We start from the raw sequence: 26,717 nt of genomic DNA, 5'->3' as shown, positions 1-26,717 counted from the left end.
TCTAGGAAGAACTTAATTTTCAGTTTGTTGCCTTTAATATATTTATAACATATGTTGTTTTTGAATTGGGTTATTTTTTTTTTTTCACTCACAGAAGCAACATTGTGAATTGTAGTAATGCATTACAGGAGGGACCACATGGGTAAGTGATGTACTAAATATTTTACCATGGGTCATAAATCTTTTTAAAACACCGACATCAGACTGGAGAATGTGAAATAAATTAATGTAGGTCAGCCCATTTAAGGAAATTCCTCTTAGACTCTTGAGGACAAGGGGGGTCAAAGGTCACCATATTGAGGACTTGCCACAAACTTGGCCCTGGAGTGTTTGGAGGTGATTGGACCTGGTAGTAATTAAGGTTGTGCAACTAACAGGAAGCTCATTCTGGTGTCTGGGCCCCCCGTCAACACCGGAGCCGTGACATTGCAACACTGCTGCAAGTTAGTTACAGCATTAATGAGTCAGTAATTTTGCCAATAACTCGTGCATCATTTGTATTTGCACTTGCCATCTATGGCTGCACTGGCCTTGGTCCTGCAGTATTGCTCGCTTTGTGTTCTAAAATGGCGCATTAGATTATCAACAAGACATAAGACCTATTAAGGACCTTTGTTAGGGATCTTGTTTTTACCACATTTTGTACAGAGTGCCACCTTATATGGATATGCTCAACATCAGATTTTTTCAACACAATCACTGTATGCCTAAAACATTCCCAACATGTATGTGGAGACTTTGTGTTACTTCACTGCCAGAGCAGAACAGAGCGGCCAAGTTAAACCAGAGACTTTAACAAGAGACTGTTGTTACAAAGCAGCACTGATCAAATCCATGAAAACATGTCACTTTATTAAATCTTGTGCCAGTGCATAAGCAGTTGGGCATTTATGTAAGTGCATGTGAAAGCTCTGATGTCATGGTCGAGTTCTCTGCACAGAGATTAAGAGTTGGAGCATGGCACTTTCTCCAACACCAGTATTTATTTCTCACTTTGCCAGCTGTACAGTCTGGATTGCTTGAGAAGATCAAGATCTCTCCTGACACCATTTCCCAATGCGCCAGTCAAAGACCCTCACTAAAGAGGCCCACTGCCCTTGTTAATGCCATGATAACCTCTAAGTCTGGTTGTGATCTGAGACCTCCTGTGGATACCTATGCATTCAAGTGTGAGGCCAAACAATCCGTATTGGAAGTGGCGCTGATGGCGTCTTGCTGGGCTGCCTGTGCATATATGCAAAGGGTTTCAAAAATACACTTGTGGGTTTTTGGTTTTAACACTCTGTTAGTTCATTCTCAAGTAAGTGGGCTTTGTTGGCAGGGTCATTAGTATGACAAGTAATTTAATGGACTTCTTTGATTACCTTGTTTTATTCATTTTAGGCGACAATCAGCAGAGGCGTTTTATTTAGTTTGGAAGAAGAAAACATAAAGTTTTTCTATAAGATCTAATCATGAAAACAAAATCCCTCCAAAACATGTCACTCAAGAACATTTAGGGGTATGATTTTAGTTTCATCAGTCTCATCCAAGTTCCAGATTGTCTGCCAACCCAGCGTGATATGGAACACGTGCTGTTTTCCCTTGGCAGTTAGCTCTTATGATGAACTTTGGATGTCTTTGATTAAACCTGTTTTATCCCTCTGTATCCATGCTATTGGCAAGTGCCCTCTTTCTTTTATATGGGGCTTTCAGCCATCTTTCTTCCACATGTAAGATTTATTTTCATAGGCTTATATATCTCGATAGTGTGAGATAAGGTTCAGAGATTTATTTCCCTAAACAGATGGCTTATCTCAGGTCTTTTGGAGATCTTCACTTGAAAAAAACAAAACAAAACAAAACAAAACACTACATTTATGACTTGCTTACATGGATTTGTCGTAATAACCCTGGCCAGGAAATGAAAATATATAACAATAAAATTAAATGATTTATTCTACACCCACATTGCTTACCAGAACTTGGGGACACAAACTCCAAATGGCCAGAAAACTAAGAAGAGAAGACATGCAGTACTAAAAAATAACGAATGATATAAAGAAAAGCTTCATATTTGTCTTTTAACACATTACACAACTGATGAATGAATGAGTAGTGGCTCTAAAATACTTGGAAGCTCTAAAGAGTAATACATGTTTTTTGAGAGCTGCAGTTGATCAGTAAAATATTCTGGGAAGTAAAATGTCTTTTAGAGCCAGTCATGAAAGTTCTCAAAGATGTATGTGGGAAACTACTGGATCACCTCAAAAAGCAGAAGGTCCGGTTCCACCTCATACAAAGGCAATAAAAAGAAACTAAAGAGATGATGAAACAAATTATGTAAAGTAGAAAGTGCGGAGAACATGAACAGTTCATGACCCACAGCCTCTACCTCATTTGTCAAGCACGGTACTGGTTCTATGGTGGCTTGGTCACATCCAAGGCTACTTATGAAACCGACACACTGGCATTTGGTTACATTGTCCTCTCTGTATTGATGTATTTCAGATTTTATGTGCTGAAGAAACAAAATATGTTCTGTCCAAAAGCAAAGTAAAGCAAGACTGTGTCAAGAATAAGTTCAGCAGGGCATTGTCAGAATAATGATAAATACTGTATGGCAATATTACAAAACACAATAAGATTAAATCTTGAAAATGCTATTTACTACTTCCTTTTTATGAACAGTACTTTTTTTCATCCTTGTGGAATTTGGATTCATTAAATTTACTGGTACCATACAGTTTTTCAGAGATTAGATGCAGAGGCAAACCCTAAGAGAGTTGCTTGTTTTGGTGCTCTAGCATTTGTCTAATTTACTATGTTGACCTTTTTAGTTTCTTTTTTTCATTTTTTATTTTTGAGATGCCTAGAACGCTACATGTTAGTCATCGTGCTTTTTTTTGGAGGGGGGGAGGTAGTTAAATCAACTGAGATTTAAATTAGATTTAAAACAGAAAAATACCGACAATCCACATTTACAAACAAAAACAATACATTTATTGTACAGTCATAGATACCAATATCCTGAGTAGGATTGCCAGCCATTTCTAACTGACTCCTTGAAAAACTAAAAGAAGCTTTTCTTATTGAACTGATAAGAGATACACTTTGTTCCGTATTAAAATAATGCCCTGATCTGAGACTTGGGTCAACTTCGAAATCTAGGGCAGAAGTGATAATTACTATCATGAAAAAAAAAATAAAAATATTGGGATAAAGGTCAACTAATGCTTGCAGCTTGGTTTGGAGGTGCCAAGCATGATTGAGATTTGAAGATACGAGCTCGTGTCAGCATGTGAACATGCTCACAATGAGAGAGAATGCTAACATGTTCATGTTTTAGCAAGCATATTTTCACCCTGATCATCATCATCTTATTATGTTTTGTCTGCCTGCTAATCTTTGCTAATTAACGTGAAACACAAATGATAGCTGAGGCTGATGGGAACAGTTACACCAAAATACTGCAAAAGATGAAGATTTTAATCGGACGATCCCTACATGAAGACTCAAGAGATGTTTGGATAGCTCAGTAAATCCAATATTAACAGTTGACACAGCCACAACATTAGTCACACTGCTAGCATGGCTCAAAAGAGAGAAAAAAAAAAAAAAAAGTTTTAATATTATATAAGATTTTAATGGAAGCAAGTCCCAGCAAATGGAGATAAATGGCTTGGTGGAAAATTAGGTCTACAATCCGAAAAATGTTGTAATTGAATGCAAAACTGAAGTATTGTCTGTACATTAACGTGTGGAAACATCTTAACCAAAAACAGTAACGATTTTATGAAAGAAATTGTGTTTTCATTATCGCTGACTGGCAAGATGAGCATCCCTCTGGCCCGTTGACAGCAGAGACCTCTTTCTCTTTGGTCCCCCACAAGAAGACTGAGTGCCTGATGACCAAGATAACCAAGATGACCCCTATGTGTTACTCTCCTAGTGCTGCTGACGGTCTGAGAAAAAGAGGGGATATATTTTTCTCTTTCACTTCTGGATGACTGAGTAATTTCCTCTCTGGGATCCACCTCACTGAGACGAAATGCATGAGTTAGGCAGGGGGTTCAGAGTGGGAGGAAGGAGAGACTGGAATGCCTGGGGTGCATTTTTCCCCCAAATGGAAAGCAGGTGACTGTTCATTGTAAGGCCGTTTGGCTAGTGGGAACAAGAGATTTGAGAAACAGGAGGAAGGAAAGGTTGAAAAAAAGAAACCACTCTTCTTTTTTAGCTGTGAATTGTTGCCCATTGCACTTGTTCTGTAGTGGGCTGCTTACAATTACAGGATTCACAGACACTTCCTTCTTCAACTGTTGATTATACTATAACATGCCATTCAGCATAAATAAGCTGGATTTGGACCTAATTGGAAACAGCCTTTTCTTGGTTGTCTTGCTTTTTATCTGATCTGCATCTGTCTTCTAAGAGTTGAACAAGAAGTCACTGCAAAACTGTCTGAATGAGTTATTTGGAAACATTTTGCTCCAAGAACGTGAAGTCCCCACTGAGATGCTGTGCAGCAGCAGTGGACATTATAGAGAACCTCACATTTCTGTTTTGTGATGCTCACACTAATGTTTTCACGTGGCAATGTGAGTTTGCTTGGGCTGTAAGTAAATGAAACTTTTTGGAGAGGTGCAATTCTGGTCTGGAAGCATTTCAGTTTTGGTTTGAGGCTAATGCATGATACCTATGACTGGGAATAATACAGATACAATCAAAGTTTTAACCTACACAGAAAAGAGATTGTTCGAACAGTTAAGGAGGCAAAAGGTTAACATTAATAATAGAGATCAGCGGAAAATGATGCAGACATCTATATTAATGGAGCAAACCCTCTGGTGGTTATTTTTTGTTTAGTAGTACTTTTTATTCTCATAACTTTATGCAGCTCTTTCTTAAATGCATTGGTTTGAATTATTCAGTACTTGGGTAGTGGATGGCTGGAGCTATATTTGACCTCACACTCATTTCACTTATGGGGAGAAGTGAAATATTTCATTTCTTGTCCAATAGTGATTATGATACTGTACAATATGTGTTGCCGGGGTTTCATGTTTCCTTGAGCTATACAGCGGTGTGGTCAGGAAATAATTTTGAGGGGTGGGGGTCCAACTAAAGTCAGTTTTTTCACAACAGATTAAGCAGTTTATTTTCCAAATTTTTAGGTTTGGTTTTAGAACCCTTAGGGAAAACAAGTAAATCCCCTGAAAGTACAGTCATCCATGTTGTGTAGACATGACAGTCAAATCCGACTCCATTTGTTTGCATTTCTTTTTTTTTTTGTCAAGGAAAACCCCTGTAAAACAAAACATTTGAAGAGAACAACTTTCTCTTATTTTACAAACTGAATTATTAAAAGATGGTACAAAGAGCAGTTTAATGAATAATAAAAAGAAACTTTAGCTGCAACCCCTACATAGATAAACACACAAATTCACAAATAGTTTTAAGTTGCCTTCTTTTTTGGTGCTACCAAAAAATGCCTGGAGAACATCAGCAAATTATTTTCAGTTAGGATTAGCATACTTGAGAATCAGTTTGAACGGAATGAGCATCAGTTAAATAACAAATAGCATCAAATAGCGTTAGCATCCATTAGCACCGGTATACAGGTGTTAATGTCTGTCAGTGACTTTCCTTCCTCCTTCCTGTTGTTAGGCTTTGTCCAATTTGTTCATTATCTGAAGCTCCAGTTGGTAATAATGTCAAGATTATTATTTTCTTTTTGTGGATTCACTTATTCATTAAAAATTTTATCTAACATTGCAGACACATGGTAAAAAATGGTCCAAAATGACATGTAGGTTGTTTAAAAAGTTTGACATGCATTAAGAGTTTTGGTCCATGAATCTGTGACGGATGATGGAATAGTTCCATACTCTGCATATGTCTGCTGTTGTTTGTAAATGGGAAAAAAGGGACGCATTAGATGCAAAATAACAATAAATCTGTTTTTAAATGTAAACCTTGTTCATTTAACAGGTCCTCCCTTCCATCCTGCATATCCTATGGAACAGACCTTTCAGCCTTTCAGTCCTGGTATCCATGTCACATGGACACATCCATGTTATTAGGCAGCTGTGTGTCTCTGTGTCTTTTGACAAAGCTAATCCTGTGACTGGATCACGTATCATAAAATGAAAAAGCTGCTCACCGATCACAACAAGGATTTCACTGATTTGCTTTGAGGTGAATGTGACAGCCTCTGTGCCTCTTTCCTGTGGACCTCCAGCACAGACAGAGCAGCTTCTTTATAGTCATATGACAACACCAGGGGGGTGGGGATGTGAGAGGGAGCATATGTTTTGTGATAAGGTGACTGCACAGGAGAAGAGAGGTGTGGCAGGTCTCGACTGGATGAGGGCAGAGCATAGAGTAAAGGGGTCAGACAGAGGGGAAGAAGAGAAGTGAAGATGGGTCAAAGGTCAGCTGGCCTTTGCTGGATCCTGTTTAACTAAAAAAGATGAAGAATGGCTGCCTTGTTACATGGGAACCTAGCCCATGAGGGGGGGGGGGGGGGGGGGGGGCAAAGCAAGAGAAAAGGGGTACGCTGAAAGGATCTTGGAAAGTACTTTGCTGCAGCTTTGTTTGCTCACTCAGTGTGGGTCATAAATACTGTACATACACACTCACACACACACACACACACACACACACACACACAGTCACAGATGGAAACATGCGGCGGTCACCCCCACTGTTTCTTGTTAAAATAGCCATCCATGCATATGGTGTCTCATATGAGAGACAGGCACGTCAATGGCTGATTAACCCAGTTGATTGGAGAGGTCTCATTCAGTCTTCTGGCTCCACCAGGACAAACAATAGCCTCTGTTTAGTGGAGGGGGGCAATTATGTGGTGTGTATGTGTATATGCTTTTCATTGACTTCATTCAGACTGTAGGAAATCACTGCGACACAGAAAGGAAGGCCAGCGTGGTCAAGCTTGGTTGTCCCGTCTGCTACTGGTGGCCTGATTTTGTACATGTCAGCTGGCTCTGCATTAACCTTATTTGTCTGTCTGTATTTGAGTCTCATCACAATTCATTGTCCCGCTTCTTTGTGTACACATTTAATGCTGATGCGCCGCTGTTAGTATGAATATCAAACGATAACGATATATGATTACTATACTTTAATCATTACATTTGTTGGTAATTTTTTATTCATTGTTAAAGAGCAATAAGTGAAAAGTGTGTCACGGAATACTTTAGTGACATTCATAGTTGCCTCTCTGATGCAGGGTCTTGGTGTGCTTTGTTAAGGACTGGTTCTTTACCAATGGCAGTTAAGGTAAGGTAAGATAAAATAATTGATAGGAGAAGCACGGCAGATGAGAGCGAGGACATTGTATACAATATAATTTATTGATCTCACAGTGATAATTGATGGAAATTAAGTGTATGGTTAAGTCTGAGGACTTATGGGCAGGGCACTCGAATAAAATATAAACCAACAAACCACATCAGATTTTTCATATTTCCAGCGAAACGTTCATTGAATTATCTGGAATAAACTTGGTGCAACCATTCATGGTTCACAGCTGATGACTTCACTTTTGCCTCCACTACCACCAATATGTCAAAATGCCACTGTCCAGTAGTGACATTTGCCCCAGCTTTACCTGTACTTGATGGAAGAATGAAAAAAAAAAAAAAAAAAAAAACTAAGATGGGGAGCTGTGCCTTAATGAAAAATGAACCATAATTGTTTAAAATTTTTTGAGACAAGAAATATTAAAATAATTCCACTCCATGACCTAACATGACATTCATTACATTTCTGTATGGGAGCACCCATGTACACTGAGCAGACAAACACGGGCCCACGTGTATGAGGTAATGAACGACGTCTTGAAAATGAATGCCAGTGTGAATCAAAGGTTAAATCTGTGTGTGTTTGTGTTTAGCAAGTCTTGCCATGAGTCACACGTTGCAAACAGCTGAGGGAATAGCCGTGAGTTGTGAATTTGAGGAGAAAAACAGTGTGCTCGTTACCTTATTCTGCTGGAATGTCTGTCGCATAGCAGAGTCTGGAAGGGTTTATCGCCATAACTTTACCCAACCCGTCCTGACGCTGCCCATTGTGAACAGTTTGATTCTTAAACCCACTACATCCATTATTATGAGATTAACACTGTTTGCACCACAGCTTTTGACAAGTGTCAAATGTCTAAAGCCGATTACTTTAGTATTCTAAATAATGACAACAGTTCATATTTGAAGTTTCAGTTTAATGAGTTTTGATCATTTGTGTGTTTTCTTTTTATTATTTGCCGAAACAAAAGAATACATTTGTGGTTCAGGAGCACAGAAAGTAAAGCTTTTTGGTTACAGGACTCAAATTTCATCTTCATCTTTCCAACAGGATCATTTTCCTTCCTCTGCCTGTCTGTGTCAAGTTCTCATCTTCCTTTTCCTGTCTGCTTGTCTAGTTGTTTTCCTGTCTTTCTTTACTTTGGCAGAGAGTCCTGACAGCCAGGCCCAGTGTTACACTATACCTAAAGAAACTGCAATATATCTTATGCCTGATTTGTTGCTTTGTCTAAAATTCTTACCAACGGAGGCCAGATTCATGTCTGAATGGCTGGTGTGTTAAAACTGCAATGCGATGCAAAAAACTGCAATAATTTCTAAGAGAAAATGAATTTATTCATGTCGATGGAGGTGCTGAATAGTCAAAAACATGAATAGTTTGGCCTGTCAATGGTTATGTCCTATTCTTTCCCTATTTATATATTATATAATATATGGTTATATCCATGCGTGGTGGAAAATTAAAGCTACATCAATTTGTGTTAATTTCACCCACTGGTCTGTGAGCTGCCATTTTGATACCTAAAGTTAATAATTTTGTCGTCACCATCGTAGTTTTGTAATTCCAGAAGAAACCATATTTGGGGGTGAAGGTGGACCTGAGGAGGAGTGAGGGCTGGATCAGACCTGGTCTGTATTTTATCCTGATTGTATGGTATAGTCTGTCGATCAAAAAACAGCCACGCCTTAATTAATCCCCACTTTATTGTCTATTCACCTCTAAATGGGACCACTATTAAAAAAATGACATCGTGCTGTATTGAAGCCTCGAAACTAGAGGATGAGACCATAAACACATGTGGAAAACTTTTACTGACCTAATAAATGAAATGAGAAGGAGGGACATTTTCACAATACAATCTGGCTCCTTTTTTACAACCAGTGGAGTCGCTCACTTATGGTCAATGTTTAAATCTCTTCAGCATTCAGCCTAACTTTACAGCCACCGAGTTATTGTCCGTTTTCATAAAAAGTCGATGGGTCTGTCTCAAAAAGATTGCCCGTTTACATTCATCTTGTAATTTATTGTTGTAATGCGCCACTAGCTGTTAATTATCTCTAAGCTAGCTGACTTCGGAGCATTACACTTAGTGTTATATTTTCATGGGATCGTGACAAACAGCGAGGAAAGAAGCCTTCTATGGAGTGTGCACTTGTGCATGAAAGATGGAACTTGGAATCTATGACCGTTGATCAGCTATAGCCAAAGAGCTCAACTCAGTGTCTACTGTTCTAAGATTGGTTATGATGTTGCTCGCATCATAAGCTGACGTGTTTAAACTGAGTTTCAAAGTCAGGTGTTGAGAGGCATTAGTAGCAAGCAAACAGACTTAATACATTAATTTATCATCCTCGCAGTAAATGTGAGAAGTTTGAGTCAGAACGTTGATAGAACAGTAGAGCAGCTCCTTTCAAAAAAGCTCAATATGTTGGTGACACTTTCAGCAGAGTTTGCTTGTTCGTTAGCAGTTATCAACAACGCTCAACGCTGCTTATCCATAAAAGTCACCACACAGTGCTACAACTGTACAGAACCTGCCCAGCACCATATGGCAGATATTCATCAGCTAGCCTGTGGCCACAGTGTTTTCCATTTGGAGCATTTATTTCCTCATGACTTAGTGGAGACCAAATTATATTTACCATATCACTTCTACGAAGCAATAATTGGTAATTTTCCAGGCTGTTCTGCTGTGCTCAAATAGCAAAACAAGTCAATGAATGCATCCTACTCAATTACATTTTGAAAATGATTAGACTGTTTGTAAAAACATAATTGCAAAATGTTTAGTAGATTAGAAGGATGGGAGTAAACGCTAAAATAAGATATAATTCAACATCTTGCCTGGAGTGACATGGCCGAGATCAGAAAACTGTACAGCAGAATCCTTGAGTGTAAAATAAATCAGCGGTGTAAAGGGGAAAATGCAGATTGGAGACCCTTTTCCTATTGAAGGCCTTTTTGCAGAAGGATAAAGTATAGGTATCAGGGTGGAATGTGCGGGAGATGGTTGGGCATGTTGCTATACATGCGCGTGTGTGTGTGTGTATGTGTGTGTGTCTGCACATTTTTATGCATGAGAGTCCCTGTTCTGCCTATGTGTGTTAATGAGAGTGAGGCAAGAGATTATGTGTGCGTCTCTAAGGGAACGGGAGTCTGTTCCCAGGAGCTGCAGTGCCTGAGCTGAGGGGGGTATGTGTACACCCTGACCCCAGCTTTCGGGGGTCCCGGTTGCCTGTCTGAAACCATTTCCTTCCTTTGTGGCCCATTAGAGAATGTGAGAGTGTGAAGCGAATGTGAAGGACTTAGGCCATTTGCATGTGTCTGCAACAACGTTGAAACCAAATATAACCAGTGATCCACAGACTCACAGGGCTGCCTTTAACTCTGTATTTCTTTTGCTCCTAACCCCCATGGCCCTCTTCATCCCCCATGGCTCCCTAAGCGACCATATTCTCCCGCCACCCCTAAACAATAAACAAACCTGGAGGGCCGGGTGCATTGCTAATGATCGGAAGCAATTACGAACTCACAAAAGGGTGCGTCCTGCTATATTGCTCTGTGCCGTATTTACATAGCATTTTGAGGTTAAATGACTGGGCCTGGATTTGTGGTGAGGCCAAGAGGACTCAAAGGGACAGGCTGGCTGAAGAGATATTTCTTTTGTTTGGCCGTGTAAACCAGGATGTCGCGACTATCAGCCCCTCTTTGAGAAAGAAATGAAGTCCTTAAAGATGAGGGAATTTTACTTTGAGTGTCCCCACACACATTGTGCCCCTCAAACCGTGCTTCACTCGAGACAAGTGGCATACCAGTGAATGACTGAACCCCCCCCACCTACCAAGCTCCAGGGTCCGGTAAGCTGTGGCGTGTGAATTGATAGCAGCTGAGCAGAGTGTGAGAAGGCCCAGAAGTGGTGAAAGAGGCTGCTGAATTGACTCCTGGATTGAGACATTCTGTCTATTTAACGCAAGTATGTTCGTGTGTGTGTGTCGTTGTTTGTAAAGTAGTGTGTATCCATTTTTTAGCTCTTTCATAGGCTTCATAAGTGTGCTGACATAAAATGAATCATCCCAACAATTAACTAAAAACTGACAGTATTCTGTGACTTCCTTTGTCTCTTTGACATTGTCATGCCGTACCATTGACTTTACCTCACGGTAACTAAGATTACTTAGTACAACATCATTTCATTTGAGTGACACTTTTAGACATTTTAAAAGCTTTTTTGGACAAATTCAATTGACAGTGATGAAGTTCTCTGTGCCACAGTACTTCATCACTGTCATCTGTTCGCAGACTGAAGGCAGAAGCTAAAACGAATCTACAGTGGAAAAATTGGCTTTGTTGCAATGGCACCACAGGCTGATTAATGTGTTACCTCTGATTATGCAGAAGTCATTTAATCTGGGAAATGAGTTTCATGCACAAATTATTAGAAAACACCAGCACAGAGAAGCATTATTTAAACTGACAAAATTCATTGTTTCTGAAATTGAAGCATTGGGCCAAAAAAAAAAAGAAAAAAGTTTTTGGTTAAATGAAGTGTAATCAAATCGTTTTTGACGCAGCCAGACACACTGAAATCTGAATCTAAGATGAAATCTAACTCAGACAGCCCCACCGGTGGTTTATTTTAATTTATTTGCTTGGACCTTCTGTCTGCTTCATCCTTAATCACTTCCATGGGGTTTAAGCCTGCAGGCTGTGCTGGTTCTATATCACACAAAAAAATCAGAAGGAAAAGCTTGGACAATTCAGAAAAATGATTAAATTAAATTGGGGCCTTTCTGTGCAGAGTTTGTATGTTCTCCCCGTGCCTGTGAGGGTTTCCTTCAGGTACTCCAGTTTCCTCCCACAGTCCAAAGACATCATGTTTAGGTTAATGAGTGACTCTAAATTGTCGCCTAACCCTCTCCAGGGTGTTACCCTGCCCTCGCCCAGAGTGAGCTGGGATTTGCTCCAGCACCCCTGCGGCCTGGAAACGGAAAAGCGGTAGAAGTTGGATGGACAATATAAAATTATTAGACCATTATTAGATCATGAGTAGAATATTTATTCAAAGATAGTAAGAAATCGAGGCTCTCTAAAAGTAAAATATCCGCATGACCATCCCCCTCCGTCTGCATGAAATGGGTCGGTCCTGCCTGGACGCGCTTATCAGTGTCTGCTAACCGTCCGTATTAGGCTGGATAAAGCAGATGACAGTCACCATGCTGCCAAACATGAAAAGAAAACCAGGTTTTAAAAAAAGAAACAAAAGAAAACAGAGGAGAGGCAAAGGGAAGGGTGTCAGTGTGTGATCCAGTCTGTCTCAAAGGAAGATGGGTGAGTGGGAGAAATGTGCCTGTAAGATCAATGTCCATACTGAAATAAGCCTACATTTCACTTCTTTTAACCTGCATTCAGTACAGGTAAATGTTCATCAAGATACTCATATAAAATCAGCCGTCCCTGCCCTTCCTCAATTCCCGTCTCTCTGTTCCAATGATGGAATGTAGCATCATTTCCACTTGCAGTTGCTTATTTTCTCCTTGGTTTAAATCAGCTTGTTATCATTATTTGGAAATGATGATCTGTATGTGGATTGTTGCTTGTACAGCTCACATGTAATAAATATTGCACTGTTAGTATTGAACTGCACAAAGTAACAAGCCTTCAGTGTTAAGGTCCTCTAAAGCGTTTAATGGGTCAGTCAGGTGTTGGCATTGTGGTTACAGCACCTATGTAGGGTTGGCGTGGCCTGTGGTGACAGAGTGTGAGTTTTGTTTTCATGGGGGCTAAAAGTCCTGATGGCACCACTGTCTATTTGGTCCTGATGTGGAAAGTTTTGGCTCATGATCTAGCTTAACCAAAACAGATTACTTCATAGCGGCAGCTGAAACTGTTCCTTTGAGCTTAATGACTGTTTTGGATTATGTGGTTTGAAAAAGTACACACTTTGGCAAAAGTGATTAACAAGGGCGTTCCTCAAACACCTGCCTGTGGTCGAGTCCCGTTCACACCGCTGACAGTATTGACTCCTTTCATGCTAGCAGTTGTTTCTTTAGCATTGTGAAGTGAGACCAGAGGATTTTTTTGCGGTCACCATACTGTAGAGCTGCCTCCTCACTGCCTCATTCCAGAGGTATCAGTTTCCACAAAGCCTGGTGTTATGTTGATGGAATTGAGAAATATTAGTTTTACAATAACAGTCAGCCTTGAAACACCAAAATACAGACTGACAGATACGCATAGTCATCCATGTATACAGCACACACTCAAAATACCATTGAACTTACTTTGAGGAATTAATGGTAAACACCTGAAATCCATATTCAGATTCCCAGCAAAGCAGATCCAGATCCCTGGCATGGTGACTCCTTAGATAACGCATGTATAGATGCCAGACTGAGACCCCCATCCCTCCCTGTGAGATCCTCCCCTGCACAGCCATGGTCATTAATTCAGCCTAACAAGATTAAGCTAATCATGTTATGTAGTGGCAAGGCGTGGCCTGGAGACTGAATGAAGGCTCGGCTGTCCTGCCGTCACCATGTGGCTCTGAAATACAAACAGTGAAGAGTCACACGGAGCAGAGGTAATATCAGTTTGTTCCCAAACATCCCTATCGATTGTGTATAATCACAACTTTCTTATGTAATGTGCTTCAGGAGGATTATTTCACAAAAAATGTATTCAAAATGTTTTATTTTGAGGGATGAACCATAATTGATCCATTACAGGCTTTTGTACGATTATACAGACCTGACAGTCTGTCCTTAACTGATACGACATATTTTTCAAAGTCATGACACCTTGCTGTGAGTCGACTATGTCTGTTTTTCTGTTGTTGTGTTGTGTTCATGATTGTTTACACATCATGAAATAGATATCATGAGATAAAACTTTTTTGAACAAATCAAATAATGCAAAGGTGTCTTGTTATCCCTTATTCTTGGTCACGCCATTTGTCTGGCTTGTTTGTCTTTTTATTGTGCATATAAAGTTGAATGATTTCACGGGGTGTTGTTTTAGTTGCCAAGGAGATAATGAAATTTAATTCAGAAGGTCTACTTTGAGTAATAACAGCTGAGCATGAAAGCTCATTGAATAACAGCACGACACTTTATAATGCTAACATCCATGGTACCTCAGCATTGTGCCAATCAATTTATAGTTGTCAAAATATCAATATAACGAGGTTAAAATCTCACACTTATGTTATCAATCTACCGGGAATGATTACCTGTTCTTATTTTATTGACCAAAGATGCCATATTATATTACAGTGAGGACAATATTCACCTGTTTTGCTGGAAAATAGTTCTCCAACAGGTGTTTTTTTTCCCTCAACCCTCTGATACTACCCATACCAGAGTCCTTAAACAACATCCCTACAGCGACTAACCATTATTGACAGTAATGAAAACACAGGCTGTACTGAGAATATCACACTCACTGCGTTGCCATGGTTACTATAATAAGGCTCAATGCCTGGTTAGGTTCAGTGAAAGGTTGGCCATATTTGGTCATAGTTATGCAAATTAAAGACATGATTAAACACAGCACAGACTGAACAGCAAATGTTCTATTTCTTTTTCTTTATTTTTTTTTTTGATTCATCCATCCACCCCAACCTCCGCATTGCTGGAACTTCTATTGCTCTATAAACTATGTCAGAATATGTTATGCCTTTGCTTCTGTCATCATCAGTATGGCAACAAAACTACCTATGATGTCATAATGATCTGCAGACAGAGATTACCTGTGCACTCCTTCTTTACAGGAGGACCGTCTCATTTTTTCGTTTGTGCCTATACAATGTCCTGGCATACAGCCACTTGCCATAATGAAATCCACTAGCATCCTTTGTGAGGCACCATCTGTGTTATTTTGCATACTAAGGCCGGGTGCTGATAACGGTGGGGCCATCAGTGTTAAACTTAAGAATGTTCTTCCAGAGTGGACCTGTAAACCTCTCTGGTGTAGATGTAAACTACAAGGAAATGCACTGAGCCATATTAATCTCAGTCGTCTCAGTCTGGAGGTCTGTGTCGTAACTGGTCTCGGCATTGACTGGAAATAAGACACCATCAGAAACAGAGGAGGGGCTTCATTTTCCCTCTGCAAAGTCATTTCTCTCTGCTAATAACAGGACAGAGGACAGTCATGTGGAGAGCACGACTGATACTCAGTCTGGTTTATCATTTAAGTGTTAGTTTTGTGCGATGATTGCTCACCCTAAGCCACTTTTCCAACACGTTGCCTTTTAGAACTGATGAGCAGAGAAAAAAAGGGGGGTCATTAGTGGTTATAAGGTTATAGCAGTCTGTAGTCTGGGAATACTTGCAGGCAGTGAACTACGAGATTTTCCTCACGCCTGATGATGCTATGGTCTTCCCATATGAAAATTCCTGTACTAAGTCCCTTGGTATGCCAACCACATGGCCGTTTTTGTCCTGGGCTGTCCTGCGTGCATGTGGACTTAATGGAACCCTCATGGCAAGACAGAGTTTTAAATTGGTACTTCCTGTCTTGAAAAGAGATCCATTATCTCTCTTTAATCCCTCTGTGTGGATTTGGGGCAAAGAGAAACATTCACAAGCTTACAGACACACAGAAACTTCAGACATCTATTGCTTACCTGAACTGTCATACAATCAGAAACACACAGAATAAAAAAATGCTGATGTGACCCAAATGAAGGAGAATTGCAAAATTTGTCTTCTGCCTCATCCAGTCAAGCCTGGATTGAGGCAGGTGTCCCTCTGTCTCTCATACTGTTTGACTGTGGGATGATTAATTGATTGTACCCTTCTTTAACTTCACAGTCAAACTTAAAAATATCAGGTCTTCAGAGTCTTTTTGCCCTGTGATCAACTAAAGACATGCCTTTTTTTTGTACTTCAACTGAAGAATGTGCTCTTTCCACTTCCTCTTATTTTTAAGGTTGCACTTTTGAAACTTGCTACTATCAATAAACTGAATGGTGTTAGAGTAAGATAAGGATAAGATTTCAATCAGTCTGGCTCTGACTAGGACATTGCTTTTCATCCGTGTGTTTATCCATCTTATACTCTTATCTTTGCTTGTGATGTCTCGAGTCACAGCTCTACATTAGTCACTCCTGTTTGCTATCATTATCATGCTTATCACTGCTTATCATTTATCTTCTACCACCTATCAGTTTCCGGGTTGTGGGGGTCGCTGGAGCCGATCCCAGCTCACATTGGGTGAGGGCGGGGGTGCACCCTGGAATGGTCACCAGTCCATCAAGGGGCCAACTTTTACAACAAGTGTAAAATACTTGATAAGCTTGTATGGTTTGCAGGAAGATTCAATGGACAAATTATTCCCATAGAGCTGAACTTTTAAGTTAAACTTGGGAACATTTCAGCAAATACGCCAAATAAATGATGTCACATTTCCTCACGGTCGCTCATTAGAGAGAAAATGGAAACATGGTGGAGGCTTGTTGTAAAAGACAATGCAGGAAACAGTCAAACCTCCAAAGCTTGACTTTTCAGTTTGGCGTCCAGCGTTGCTGAATGCCTGTTTCACAAAACAGACAGGAAAGCAATTTTGAGGCAGATGGCATATGCAAGAGAGGGGAAACAGCAGACTGCACACAGACACATGGGGATGTTCAGCAGGGAAGGGGAGCATTGTCAGAGAGTTGTGTAACACACCTGCAAGGAGGGAAAGGAGGTGACAAGACAACAGTAAAGACGGGAATGGAGGGGGAGGGTGAACTAAAGAAGGAAAGCAGCAGGGGTTATTTTGCCATCTTCCTCTCTATGTTTTTTTCTTCCTATCTAATTCCAAATTACCTCACTTCCTAGGTGGACATAAGACATGTGGAACACTTTATGCGAGTTTGGACCACAGTAAGCTTAAAGTATATGCCTGTACTGCCGTGGACAAAGGTTTCTGCAATTTTAGATGAATGTGATCTGTGTGGTCGGACGTTAACTTTTAACTCGCTTTTTTTAAACATAAAACATTAGGAAGAATTTATTTTGATGGAACAGCTACAATTCAGAGATCAAACAAAACAAGTCGCACCACCCAGAATCATTGAAATTATGTCACAGCATTTTTGCACTAACACTCCACCTCTGTGTGTTGCCTTGTTTTTGTTTCCTCAACTGCAGCCGGAGGAGTTGGAAGCTCTTCATTCACATACGTTCCGGGTGAAGACTTTCAAGAAGGTCAAGCACTGCAGCGTTTGCAAACAGACCATCGTCCAGGATGGACTCGTCTGCCGAGGTCAGTCAAATCTCCTTAAACTCTGGTTCCTTGCTGAAGCCCCTGCTGTTGTGATGGTCCCACTGGCATTAATTTTATTGCAAACTGATTTTTAGAGTGCCCTTTCTATGCAGAGTCTGCATGTTCTCCCCGTGTCTGCGTGGGTTTCCTCCCAAAGACATCATATTTGGGTTAATTGGTGACTCTAAATTAACTGTAGTCGTCAATGTGAGTGTTAGTGGTTGTCTCTGTCTCTGTTTGTCTTTTTGTGTTGGTCCTGTGATGGACTGGCGACCTGTCCAGGGTGTGCCCCACCCCTTGCCCAATGTGAGCTGGGATTGGCTTCAGCAGCCCTGGAAACGGAAAAAGCTGTGGATGGATGATGGATGAGCAATCTTAAGGCACCCATCTTAGAATCAGTTCTTTGTTGAAAGATGACAACATGGTCAACAACACTGCCAGTTTGAAGTTGATAGTAAATGTAACTGTGACCTCATGAGGACATGTGAGTGCCTATTTGGCCTGTCATAATTAAATCAAATATATCAGCAAAATGTTCTTAGGATATATGATCCAATATCTACTTGTGGCAAATACATTATCATAATATTTCTATGGTTATGTTAAGGAACTCCCATTGTGCGCTTTAATACAGAAGATACTGACTGGATACGGTTGGTCAATTGTACTTTGGTTTGGTTTGCTTTTAAATTTTTAATGCCATCAGTAAGACAGAAGAAGAACAGATCATTTACATGCAGTGTTTTTTGGTTCAGTTCACAGACAATAAATAAAAGTGTCCAGGTGTAAAAAAATGACGCTAATGCTTAAGTACCCTAAATCTGCATTCTAGCTAATGCCTATCTTATTCTATTTTATGAACATCAGGGGACACCTCCACTGAGGTCTGTTTGTATTGAAATCTGTGGGAAAATATCCCTCTGCCTCACTTGATTTGTTCGCTCAGTAAATGTTTTCCTAAAGGCTTTATGGCCTTAATATCTATGCTTAATTCTTCTTGATGATTTTTTTTTTATGATGATTATGATTAATACACCACAAAGCAGGGTCTGGATGGAGACCCATCTAAGCCACTGTTTTGGCTACAGTAGGTCTATAATTTTGTTTGACTGAGTGATGTAATTGAGAGGTCAGAGTTCCTGTTGCTGATTGGTCTTTATACTTGTGATTGCTGATAAGTTGCTAGATTTAAAGACTTTTATTGAAAAAAAAAAAAAAATCAATCAATGACAAACCTTGGCTACTTAGAGCGTAACTCTGATTCTTTCTGAAAACTCAGAAAGAGAAAATAATTGTCACTGACTTTAATTTCTGTGTTGGTTTTGTGTGACGACACATTAGTAGTAAAATGAGGATGTTGAAATTGCTTGGAAGTTAACATGTAGTCTTCATTGGCCTTTCTTCTATCTAAAACGTGCACCATTCTCTGACATAAACACAAATAATGTGAAAAAGAACAGCTGTAATTGAGAGTCACAACATTTTGACAGCATCCTTTCAGTTTTACCAATGGAAGTTAACAATTTCTGAGTTAAAAGCATGTTTGAAGTCAAATGTCACTCAGGGTTCAATAAGGTACTTTAATGCTGGGAAAGTTGACCGTTACATGTCTTCATTGAGGTCAACATGCATAAAAGATATCATACATTACTGCTTAAAATTCATAAGATGAACCAAATGGATATTCAGTACTCATTATCTGAACTAGTAGTCTGTCTTCTTAATTCTCTCCAACCAAATGGCCACTGTGGGAATCTGTTTGACCTGAAACAATGAAAGCAATATCTGCTACACCACGCATATAAAGGTTACCTGAAGTCTTCTATGTGTCAGGGAGGACAGACTAAGGGTTAACAATTTCTCAATTTCCTTAATTTCTTTTACACAAGAGGCAATATGTTGGACTGATGCTGAATAGATGTGCAAAATTTTGAAAAAAAAAAACAAAACAAAACAAAAAAAAAACATTTCCGATAGAGACATTGAGAATTTATTGCATGGGTTCTAACTTTTGTCTATGAAAATTTGTTTGTTAAATAAATCCTACCTTCTGTGGAGCTAATGTAATACCAAAGTCCTTGGGGTCAAATATTTTGTACTTTTATCGTGCTATTGTAGCCTACACAGATGGCTGTCTGGTGTGACTGAAATATAATATGAAACATCTAACAACTGCAGGAAACTAACCCAGATTGAATAGTAGACTTTAATGTGGTTACTAGTTTTTAAACAGTCTGAATGCCAGTAAACCTTTCCCATCTGTTGCTGTGGATTAAAAAAAAAAAGAGTATATGATCCTGGTCCACTCAGCACGTAATGTTGTAATGGAAATGTCTGTTTTCGAGCAGATAACGTCAAATGAAACCGTATGGAAATAGCTTGCTGTTTGGTTTGGCACACAGCTGGGGAATACTCAGCCTGTAGCTTCCCCAAACCTGACACAGGATGGTTTAGTTGTTTGAAGGGAGCAGTGCAGAAAAACAAGATTCTCTGCATGGTGGGCACCATTGCTTTTTTTTTTTTTAACATCGTGTGCAGTCCACGCTCATACTAGGGAAGTCGTCAAATGTGTTTATGATACAATAATTCTGGCCCCCTGTTTTTTAAAAGTGGGCTGAGACTGTCCCCCCTCTAATAACAGTGTATAGGTTGTCCGTAACATTATGACCTCACACTTAGGTTTTGTTGCCAGGCGACATCTAGTGGTCATGGTGATGATGGCAGGAGCAAAGGGAAAGGCCCGCTGACGTAGTTTATAGAACAACAAAGTCGTTGGCTAGATGAAACACAGGAGAGTTGTAAAAGTAGCTTCTAATGTTTCTATGATCAATGGCCTTTAGTCGTTATTGTAACCATGACAACAGAAATTGTCTTATTGTACTTATAATAATATAATATTATAATAACTCATAATATTTTTCCAAACCTAATCGTTTTACACTAGCTACGGTGATGGGTGTTGTTATGCGGCTGTCAGTGCTGTCCTTGTAACCGTGACAACCAAGGTGGTTCCTCTATGGCCAACAGAGGGTTGGACAAAATCATATACATTTGGCTGTTTAGGTTGGAGGACTGGATGATACGGTTACAGGGTTGCACCTGAAAGGGACCCATTACAACCTCAGTCTGGTGTGATGGCCTGGACTTGTATGCCTTGGTCTAGGGTGCCCAAGTGGTGCTGATGAAGAAGACGTAGGCGTCTTCTCAAAGCCACACATCTACATTCCAGTGCGCTTCCCCCGATGATCTGACTAAAGCGTAAGGTAACTGACTAACACTGTCATCTTCATCGTCCAGCTTTAAGGTGAGCGCAGGAATAGTTTAGACACTTTGCGAGTTGCATAGTGTGATGTGTGTGTCATTAAATCACAGATTGGCCTCGTTGTTTCACATGCTGAGTATTATCACAGTGTACCATTTCTTACTCCACAGAAACAATTGTTAGATTTAGAAATTGAGATTGATATTGACTATATGCTGGTTATTATTAACTGAGCCAAATGGGCTGCTACTCTGTCTGCTTTATATAAACACTGTTTAGTTGCAAATGGTCACTTAAATATTCTGATAAAATGACACAGAGCAGCACCTGGGACCGTCATCTACAGGAGCTGATTCACTGGGGAAATAAGCCATCATGACAAGGCTCCATTTAACTCTATTCTGATCTAATTTGCCTCAGTATGCTGCCCTTTTCCAAGTCATGTCTGGGCTTGGTCACATGCACGAACAAGTGGTGTGCGGCTGAGACAGATTTACAAGGACAAGACAAAGCGAGCTGTATCTCTGTCTTATTAAATTCCCCATTTGGCCAAATCCAGAAGAGGCTAGGTCCCAGCCAGCAGCAGGGTTTTTTACGGCAGGGTGCAGGTGGGCTGATGTTTTTTCATGCGGACAGAGTCAGGGCAGTCAGGTTTCCACTGTTGTGTATTAAACTAATACTAACTTTTGCACGTGTTCCACTGATGTTTTCGTCTCAGTCTCTGCCATTTAATAAATGAGGCTCCTTCCCACTGCTGGCTGCGAAATGAATGTGTGTTATCCATTCAAAACAATCTGTAAACAGTTTCATATTCTGAACCGTCAACATTGAGGGTGTTGTGTCAGTACCCCTGCTGGTGAGGATGAAGCCCTGCAGGATCCAGCCAGCCACTGCCTCAGTCATTCATTACATCCCCTCTGCTGCTCTTGTTTACTAACAGTCTTCAGTCACATGGCTTGTAATGACACCACCCGTTGGCCTTCTCTCTTCAGCAGGTTGCCTGGATACGAGGTGTTAGTTACTGTGATGATAGCATGTTGATGCAGGTCAAGAGTGTTCCAGTCCAAAAAAACTGTTGTCAGTATGGTTGGGTATTTTTGGAGAAGGAAAAGTCCCTGAGGGCAGGAACTGGCTTCTCTATTTATTCACTGTTGTGCAGTTCAGGTTGAAAAGAGTTTCTGATTAATAGCAGACCAATAAGTTAAGTAATAAGACCAAGTGGTTATGCCCTTAAGAAGCAAATGCGAATTTGACCGACGAGAAAATGGCGCTTGCTATAGTTCCTCCCTTTTTTGTTCATAACTGTGTTGACCTCAAGGAAGTTTTTTGCTTCTGAGGGCCGGCCATGAAGAAAATGTTTACCTTTAAACACATCTACACACATTGTTTGAGCTGATTATCTGACTGGTTTATGCTTGTTTTGGAGGAGACCACACCACTGTCCCAAAGGGATCCACTGTAAACAGACGTCTTCAAAGACTGACTGAGACGCACTACAATAGCAGGTGTGTGTGAGTGACGGAGAGTAAAGGTTATCAAAGCTCTGTTCATGGCTGCTGAGCTCATAAAGCTGGTATGCAGCAAATGTCAGTGAGTGCTAAAACACACACACACACACACTGAATTGGATGCGTATCGAGATTTTATGTCATGTACTAATGTTACAGAGAAACATGTTCTACTTCACTATATAAAAATAGTTTGACGTCTATGACACAGCATAGTGTCAGTTGCAGTTTGTGTGGTCACTAGCCAAGTTCATTACACTACACACATATACACACATCGAGCACACAGATACAGACAAATGCAAAAGCATTGCAATCAACTTTGCCATCATTATTGAATTGGCTCTGTTGTATTGGTAGAGGCCATTAGTCTAATAAGTGGACCAGATAGATGAGGAAAACATTTAGGATGACAGGTAATGACCGTCTCCTGCTCTAATATTATTATCCTAATTGACTAAACTGACTAGACCACGACTTTCCATGACTGGCGACACGTGCTCACTACAATGTCAGAACGAATGACAGACATTTAAGATTCAGTAGCTCCGCTGTCTGATGTGCTTCACATGCAAATGTCTGTGTCAGGAAAGTGCTTATACCTGTTTAAATGAAACCACGGTGTGACTAAACTGAGCTTCACAGACAAACTGAGGCGTAGTTAGGAGTGGGCAGGAACACAGTTCAGCCTCGCAGCAGTTCATGCGGTTAGAGAGCCACTTGTTGGAAGAGCTGAAATATTACAGCTGAACTGTAGTTGAACCTCATACAGAGTAGACCAGCGCTATCTAATTGATTCAATATGTTCTGGATTTTTCAGGGCAAACTTACTTAGACTCAACATTTTTGTGTGCTTGTGTGTGTGTGTCTATATATATATATATATAAACTTGTTCATTGGCAGCACGGTGGAATAGTAGTTAGCACCGTTACCTCACATGAAGAAGGTTTTGGGTTCAGTTCCCAGCCTGTGGCCTTTCTGTATGGACTTTACATGTTCTGCCTGCGTGGGTTTCCTCCGGTTACTCTGGTTTCCTCTCACCATCCAAAGACATGCATGTTTAGGTTGATGGGTGACTCTAAATTGTCCGTAGGTCTGAGTGTGTGAGTGGTTGTTTGTCTATCTGTCTGTCTCTGTGTGAATTTGTTCCAGCAACCCCGTGACCCTTACCGATAAGTGGCAGAAAATGAGATCTGCAATTATTAATAAGCTTATTAATAACTTATCAAGCACTTCTTATTTTAACTTTAACTTTAATGACTCGTAATCTACCTGTACTTTTGAACATGTTACATGTAACTGTAACTCACAAAAATCTAATCTAAAATCTAATGATGGAGAGCCTCAAATCCTCAGAGCTAGATGGTTTCTGGGTTTCAACCATGGGCCTTTTGCATGCTCCTCCTGTGTCTGTTTGGAATACTCTTTACATTACCTCTTGCTGTTCATGAGTTTGTCTCACTGTGTTAGACTGTGACAGGCTGGCAACCTGTCCCCTGCCTTTAACAATGGGAGACATGAATGCTGCATGGATGGATGTTATTGGCTGTTGGATTGCAAATGTGTATTTAGATAATATAGCATTAGCCAGCTATTCAAACAATCATGCAGCATTTGGAAAATGTATAACAGATTCCACATCATGCGTACATGGATAGATGTCAAATCGCGTGCATTATCACGCTTGCTCCCCCTTTAACCACGAGGTGGCGGCAGAGTCCAGCCTGTTCTCCTCATCTACAGCTACATCTGCTGCTGACTCACTCAGTACATTTCCAGAGATTTCAGCACAAACTTCAATGCTGAACTTGCTCAGGTTATTCAATCCACATTTGTCATGCTTCTTGTTCTATTTACGTGTTAACATTCTGTGTTTTCGGCAGCTACTGATTGTATCAGGGGAAACAGCTGTTTCAACCAAACAAAAGTCTGATGAATCACTGAGACATAAAAACAGACAGAAAGGTAAGCAAACAGAAGTTGTGTTTTGTCAGGATGAAGCAAACAACTCACACTGAATCTGAGTACACAAATAAGTCCATGGGAACACTCACCCAGGATTTAGGCTGCTCTCCTGCACTGTTTTCGGGAATCTCCCATGTTAAGAAAGCTTTAGCAGCTGGATGAAGGTGGGGCTTTACCCACAGAAACCCAACACTGAGAGGGATTTTATCTGGGGAAAATGTGTGGGCTGAGTGTTCACCCCTGGATGAGTCAAACGATGGGCAGTGACAACTGTCAATGATTTCTTGCTAACCCTTCACGGAAACAACAACGGGTGCACAGTCAGACAGCACAGGGTAGTAGTTCATAGGTGTGTGGAGTCTAAAATGTTTCATCAGCTGTTACAATTTGAAAGGTAATCAGCTGTTCCTCCTTATGAGTTTGGTCCGCAGGGTGCATTGCAGGACCTGAAAGCTGACTTAACACTGCACCTGTAAAACACCATCCATCCATCCATCTTCTACCGCTTTTCCGTTTCGCGGGGTGCCTGAGCCAATCCCAGCTCACACTGGACGAGGGCGGGATACACCCTTGACAGGTCGCCTGAGGTGTTCACAGCTCTATGAGGATAGTTTTACCCACTATCATCAGTCAAATATTAATCCTCCCAATGATGAAACCTGCACATCCCGATATAACCGATACTCAGATGTTTTCACTTTTATTTGAAATCACACTAAGAAAAGCCCAAGAAAGCTTTGGAGGGTGTCAATGGTGCTGAGGTGGCGTTTCTCAAAGGGCTGAGGGTCGGACTTGAGCCCAGGCTGTTGTGTTGAAGATAAGGCCTTTTGTAGTATGTTCACCAAGTGAGCCAACAGATAGAAAATCCAGCACACTGCTCTGGCTCAGCCTAACACTTAATCGGTCGTGGTAACTTTTTGCTTGCTAACATAACAGAGCGCAGAGAAATCACTCTGATTCTCCCATTGGATGTAAATTGTAACACACCAATGAACAAAAGAGCAGCAGAGCTTCATCTGTTTAAGACCCTAGTTACAGTGCTGTTTCAATTATTTCTGTCACAATATATTTCCATTTATTGTGCTTTGCTTGTTTAATCAGTGATTAAACTTCACTCACAGTAGAGGCACTGCAGAGGCCACATTTAGCCATTCCAGTAGAGCTTTTCCACCATACACACATTTCCTAATGCAGACTGAGATTAGTGGACAACCGGCTATACCGCAGCAGTACAATCAGTCCCTCTTGCCTCACACTTTAATGCACTATGTACAATCCAGTCAGGGTGGTGTGACAAATATTCCACAGCACAAGTAGGTTTTTAGGTAACTAAGAAAACGTCACAGTCAGTCTAACTCGAGCACAGACACTGGCTTGTGGAGACATGTGAATGGGTGGGTTGTTTACAACCTGTATATGGAGCTGACATTACAAGTCTAAGCCAATAATTTCTAATTTAGTAACTGAAAACAAACTATGTCTCAATAGCTTGACCCAATTTCTGGAACCATTTTGTTCCCTGCTAATGATATAGACTCTTTAAAAAAAAAAAAAAACAAGCCACAAATGTGAAATTTCTGAAAAATGATAGATGGGCACTGGAGTTGTTGTTGTGTGCATTTCCCAAATGGTAGGAAATTGAGCATTTACTGGGGACTATTTTCAGGTGCCCGTTAGCACACATCTAGTGTGCTACTGTGTATTTACAACAGCAGGATGGTGTGTGTAGGGTTTCCTCGAAATAAACTACGGTGCCATTGTTCACAGTAATGAAGCAACCAGTCGGCCATTGCAGCAGTGGCTCAGTGATGTGTTTTTAATGACAGTGGAGCTCTGAGGCACTGGAGAATAAAACAAATTGGGCTGTTACTATGACACTTTGAGTGCTGGGTAAACAAAAGAAAAGTATAGACTGTTGAATATTGGTAGTTTCAATAGCGTAACAATATTGATAACTGCAATCACAAACATAGAAATCCACCTTTTTTTCTGCAGACTTAATTGCAGAAGCACCAAATCTGTTCCAAGTTTTGTAGCTACCGTACTATTGTAAATATGTAGCAATAATAATTTGGTCTTTGGCTGTTTTGCATTATCATGAGTGCCAACTTGAGGCCAATCGTATTTAAACGTTGTGTACTGAAAGTTACTTAAGAGTTGGTATGTGTCGTGTATGACGTACTGTGTGTGTATGTTAGTACACTGTATGCACACGTGTTGGTGCTCACGTGTTTCTAACGGTGCTCGGCAGGCGGGAAGGAGAGAGTGAGAGTGAGGGGGGGGGGGGGGAGGAAATTCTCCAGCCCTGCCCTCTGATTGTTTTCAGTGCTGAAAGGGGGTCCAGCCCAGCCCTGTGGGAGTATACACTCATTCCAAGGGACCAAGGGAAGGAAATCGGCCAGCTTCAGTCACACCCCTCCCTTCT

General features: G+C 40.5%; 1 protein-coding gene across 9 annotated transcripts in view; it reads left to right on the top strand.

Annotated features, from left to right (window-relative positions):
- The window catches only part of tns1b (tensin 1b), a 155,667-nt gene that overhangs the window by 29,949 nt on the left and 99,001 nt on the right, over positions 1-26,717 (top strand). For all 9 annotated transcript variants that reach the window (XM_029493019.1, XM_029493016.1, XM_029493020.1 and 6 more), the window contains exon 2: positions 17,442-17,556. In XM_029493019.1, the coding sequence (XP_029348879.1) occupies positions 17,442-17,556 (115 nt within the window). The remainder of the gene's footprint in view (positions 1-17,441; positions 17,557-26,717) is intronic.

The sequence above is a fragment of the Echeneis naucrates genome, chromosome 21 (genome assembly GCF_900963305.1).
Source record: "Echeneis naucrates chromosome 21, fEcheNa1.1, whole genome shotgun sequence".
Classification (NCBI taxonomy): Eukaryota; Metazoa; Chordata; class Actinopteri; order Carangiformes; family Echeneidae; genus Echeneis; species Echeneis naucrates.
The sequence above is the reverse complement of the archived record's forward strand: the minus strand, read 5'-3'. Positions and strand labels throughout refer to the sequence as shown.